The sequence below is a fragment of the Sinocyclocheilus grahami genome, unplaced genomic scaffold (assembly GCF_001515645.1).
Source record: "Sinocyclocheilus grahami isolate Dianchi unplaced genomic scaffold, SAMN03320097.WGS_v1.1 scaffold869.1, whole genome shotgun sequence".
NCBI classification, from domain to species: Eukaryota; Metazoa; Chordata; class Actinopteri; order Cypriniformes; family Cyprinidae; genus Sinocyclocheilus; species Sinocyclocheilus grahami.
The window spans coordinates 443,032-448,098 of record NW_015506048.1 but is presented as its reverse complement, the minus strand read 5'-3'; the positions used below and the strand labels follow the sequence as shown (position 1 = coordinate 448,098).

The 5,067-nt window shown below is 37.7% G+C and overlaps 1 protein-coding gene across 3 annotated transcripts in view; it reads right to left on the bottom strand.

The window, feature by feature from the left end:
- Positions 1-5,067, bottom strand: part of LOC107563345 (oxysterol-binding protein-related protein 7-like) — a 61,074-nt gene that overhangs the window by 54,834 nt on the left and 1,173 nt on the right. The window contains exons 2-7 of one of the 3 annotated variants that reach the window (XM_016248199.1): positions 4,487-4,675; positions 4,207-4,350; positions 4,061-4,114; positions 3,863-3,976; positions 2,397-2,567; positions 357-492 (exon numbers count right to left, since the gene is read on the bottom strand). In XM_016248199.1, coding sequence (XP_016103685.1) covers positions 357-492; positions 2,397-2,567; positions 3,863-3,976; positions 4,061-4,114; positions 4,207-4,350; positions 4,487-4,618 — 751 coding nt within the window. In that variant the 5' untranslated portion in view covers positions 4,619-4,675. Of the gene's footprint in view, positions 1-356; positions 493-2,396; positions 2,568-3,862; positions 3,977-4,060; positions 4,115-4,206; positions 4,351-4,486; positions 4,698-5,067 lie in introns of all 3 variants that reach the window. The other 2 variants (XM_016248198.1, XM_016248200.1) reach the window with 2 other exon arrangements.

The following is a 5,067-nucleotide window of genomic DNA, read 5'->3' as shown; positions in this document are numbered from 1 at the left end:
AAAATAAAAAAAAAAAAAATATAATATATATATATATATATATATATATATATATATATATATATCTCATCAACAGCAGGTTTATGATAACTGCAAACACTGAAGTTTCTCACAACCTTCCTGCTACCAGAATGCTTATTGGTATTGATGACTCCATCACCTGTGTACACCAGAAACTGTGATATTTAAAAATGTGCGCACACTAGTGGTCAAACATTTGGAAAGACCTCATTAACCCGATTAAGTTTTGATTTTAATATTTGTTTACTAAATTATTTGCATAGACCATACTGAAGAATTAGTAGGCATGTCCCACACTGGCCCCATATACTCCAGATGAATTAAAAGGTACATACCTTGCTGGCACACGTCAGCTTCCTGTGTCTGTTTGAGCCAATCAGATACTTTAGTATTTCCTTGAGATGAAGAGGCTGATGGGGAATCCTGCATCTCTGACCCAACCAATGATACTGAGCTCTGATAATGTGGCATCTGGAGACGAGAAAAATGTACAACAGCTCAATGTGGAAAAATTTAAGGCAGTGAAAATTTAACAAAACAAAAAAATGATGATGTTACATAAAGATTGTCTAAAGCAGGGGTGGGCAAACTTGGCCCTTCCAGGCCACTTTTCTTCAGAGGTTAGCTGCAGGGCTGCACGATATATCGAAAATATCGCAAATGTAAATATCGCGATATGAATATAGCAAGGGCGTGCGATATCTGAATCATTTTAATAATAGGCTACTTAAATCAAAATGTTGCAAAAGGTCAAAGTTTTAGTTCGACGCATATAGCAGAGAATTGCTTGACGTTAAAAAGAGTTAAGTGCAATAAACTGCAGAAAACAACTCTTGCGTCCTCTAGGTTTCTTGCCATGCTGCGGACGCAAGCTTCAGACGAAGAAGTGAATGATGTGTAGCTCCCGGCACCGATTTATACTGTAGTCGCACCGGTAGTGACGTCATGGCTGTCGCCGGCCAACGAGTTGGTGTTTTTTCAATGTATGCTTCAGATACGAGTCACGACGAGGCGTTCCCCATAGCGACCCCTAGAGGACGCAGTGTCTCGTTCCCTACTCAGGGAACCATGGTTACATAAGTAACCCGAGACGTTCTGCCGCACACCTGCAAAGCGCGCGCGCGCGCACACACGCACACACACAGAGATAGACGCGTTTCAGACGGCGCGCAAACACCGAGTTGATTCGTCTTTCGCATCTCCTCATGAACAGACACATACACACAGAATTGTCAATAGTACCCGTCTCGACGATCATTCTCGTAAACGCAGTCAGTTAGGTTTTAAATGAATGTAAACAGCGGAGAAAGAAATCGGATGTGTATCATTATACTGGATCGGTGCAGTCAGATTTAAAGGGACAGCAGCCTATAAATACGTGCTGCTGAATATGTCACTAATGTTAATCAAACAACAAAACAGCTATAACAAAGATTAATCTAAATTTAATTCATACAGTGAACACTATGCAGTGTTATTTTACACTCATTACATTTCTGTACCTGAATACTACCGTTTATTTTATCTATGCTTGTAAATTGTGTATTTGTTCTTTTTTCACTCTTTTTCTTTTTTTACTGACTGTTCACTTGCCTTTAATCATGTTTGAACTTTCTCAGACTATAGTTTTTGCTGTGGCATATGAAGAAGTACTTAAAGTGTATGGAAAGCAAAGTCACAATGATTTAAAATTAGTGTCATACAGTTAAAATGTCATTTTCTGATTTGTGACATTACTTTTTATGTACTGCTAAAACACTGCTGGTCACTTTCAGAAGTTGTAGTGATTCTTTCTTTTCCAAGAAAGAATGTGAAAAATTAGTTACATAATTTTAAAATATAATTTTAATAGATTTTTCACACTTTAAGCAATATCATATCGCATATCGAATATCGCATTTTTCTTCAATATCGCACAGCCCTAGCTCCAACCCTAATCAAACACACCTACACCAGCTAATCATTGTCTTCAAGACTACTAGAAGGCTACAGGCAGGTGAGTCATATCAGGTTTGGATCAAATCTCTGCAGGAAAGTGGCCTAGAAGGGCCAAGTTTGCCCACCACTGGTCTAAAACAATCACATTTAAGATTGCGTTCTGCAAGTGAACGGCGCTTTGTTAAAAAAAAAAGAGCCTCTAACACTAGGTTGCTCTATTCTATCCGTTTTCCTTTTATTTATTACATATACATAAAAAAAAAAAACCTTACTATGTATACTGTGTTAGGCTAACTGAGACTTACGGCACTTGCATATCATTGCTCTTTTGTTGATTTTGATTGCTTCTATTATCCTAATTTGTAAGTCTCTTTGGATAAAAGCGTCTGCTAAATGACTAAATGTAATGTAATTGTAAGATGAACACAAATGCCCACCATCACCCTGTTTCTCTGTGCAAGACTCGCCATGGCAGGCAAAGTGCTGCTGGTTCCTGTTGAGAGGGCTTGAAGGACCCCGTGGTGCAGGTTTATAGCCTCGCTTTTCTTGAAATGCCGATGGGCAGTCAGTTTGGTCAGCCAGATGTAGAAGATATCGTCACTCTTTGCCTGGAAAGAGAAGACAAGTCAACGCACCCACAAACAAATCGTTACAATTAGAGAGTTGGACACTGCCGAATCTTTAAAATTTGTTTTTTTTTCTATGAGCATACATAAACGACACCACTCAAGAGACGCTTTAAATTCCTGATGCGCCACTCACAAATAGTCATTAACATAAAAAAAAAAATTGGGGACAAATATAGGCCTAATGCACGTACTGACTTCATCCTAGGCTAGAAGATTGAGTATTGTGCATTTCAGGAATACAATTGTATTTCTGTGGCTTGAATAAAGTTCATATAAAGAGAAATATAATAGATGGAGTGAGTGTCAAAGGTTTCTTTGCTGCGTTGAGCAATGTTGCCAGTCACAGATATGTCCGTTTATCTTTTGAACGCAATGGCCAATCAAAAGTGTTTAAGTTATTCAGGTAGTGGCTCTGTTAGACTGTTGAAGCCCCTAGTGTTTGATAAATGCTGCATGTCCAAGACTTTTTTGCGACATGCCATATTGCTTCCATTGAGAAACATTTACTGTTTATTTGCTGGTGCAAAATCCATGGGAATTTTATCATCATTATTGGGGTAATTATGTCATCATGTTTTGAGACAAGATTTTCTTTATTAAATGCCTTAATGGGTTGACTTTTTTTGAATGCATTACAATGGAGGTGATTATTTGTGACGTTTGTTAGGAAACAGATGATCACATTGTTAATTGGCAGCCTGTCCACAAATCTTTAACACGTAAACCAAATAAATTCGAAATGTACTTTATTTGGAAATAAAAATCAGATTTGGAAATAAGAGAAATCAGAGAATTTTGCAACAGGTTGGGTTTATATGCAAACAATGATTGTATGTCATAAAAAAAACAGCAGAATCAGATAAATATTTAAATCAAAAACTGCAACTTTGATAATCTGGTTTATTTGTTTTGGCTAGTAAAAGTTCTGAACGGCTGGTAAATTAATTTAGCAGCCAAATCGGCTGATCGAGAAGAAAAAACCCTGACAATGAAAATCATACCGAATTTCTGTGCAAGCAAATACAAACCACTTGTCGTTTAAATTGAGATAGTCAAAACAAAAACAGTACATTTTTGTTAGAAGATTGATGCATTGTTTTTCTTGAAACATAGAATTAATGTACTGTTTTAATGGTTTGAGTACAGCCTAGCAATTTGAACACTCTGACCTGGATTTGACTCTGACTCCGCTAACGTGGGCAACGTGAGCTACTGTACCGATTTACAATATCAAACACTACTGCTATAACATTCTTAGTTATACATATACACACCTTAACATGGTACAAGCTGTGGCCAGCATCAAGGTCAATGCGCTTAGATTTCCTGTTCACAGACATGACCGCAAGACTAACATCTAAAGCACCGTGAACCTTGCCTCTGACAATCTGAGGATGTGAGAATTACACTTACAGAAAAACACTGGAAGCAGATATTTCATTACTACAAAAAGTGATACTAATTTTACTCACATCCTGTTGAGTCTTTGAATATCTGAGAGTCCCCTTATCCAATACAAAATATCTCTAAAGGAGAAAAACATTGCATTGGGACAGGACACCAGAAGTCATGGTGGTCATTCTATGCCATGGATATTTTCTTAGTTCATGAAACTCACCTTATGCCAGCCCTGGAGAGGATACTTGCGCTTTTTCATGAGGAATCCCTCACAAATGCCTGGAACAGTGTTATTGGCCATACTCGCTCCTGCGACAGACACAGAACATTCTGCATCTGATATTACTTCCCAATCCCTGGAGTTCTGTATTGGGAGAAGAAGAAAAAAAAATGTGCGTTACGAATCGATAAATCATTTCATTTGTTTTTAAGAGGAAATTACCAACAACTCCGATGTTAAGAACCAGAACAAAAATAAATACAGAGAGCTGTTCACTGACCTGTCGTGAGTGGCGTGGAGATCCTGTGCTGCCATTATGGGAGTGTGTGGGTTTAACAGCAGAGATGAGCACTGATTTATCCAGAGTACTCACTGATTGGCTGCTACCCAGAGGATGTCCGTAGTCAGCCATTGATGTAGTCAGTATGTGTTTAGAAGTCAGTCTATTCCAGGCTGGAGTCTAGAGATGCTTCCATCAAATAACAAATGCTCTGAGATGCATTACACAAACATACACACTAGTGGAAATAGCATCTTATAAAAACTCAGAAGCTTCAGAATGAAAAGATTCAGGGGGAAAAAAACATTTAGAATATATTTCAGATGCATTTCTCTTTTTAAAATTATTGTGTGCATATATATATATATCTTAAGGGAATAATCTCACTTTAATATTTATCAAATAGTGGTCAAATGCTAATGATGCAAAGGCACTGTTAAATCTGTTAATACTTTCATTATTCTTCTGTCATGGAGTCTATGACAGCCCATACAATCACATTACATTTGTGCATTAATACAGTCAGTTATTAAGGTATTTAGAGGGAGGGGGGGGGGGGGGGGTTTCATAAAAGTTAGGCT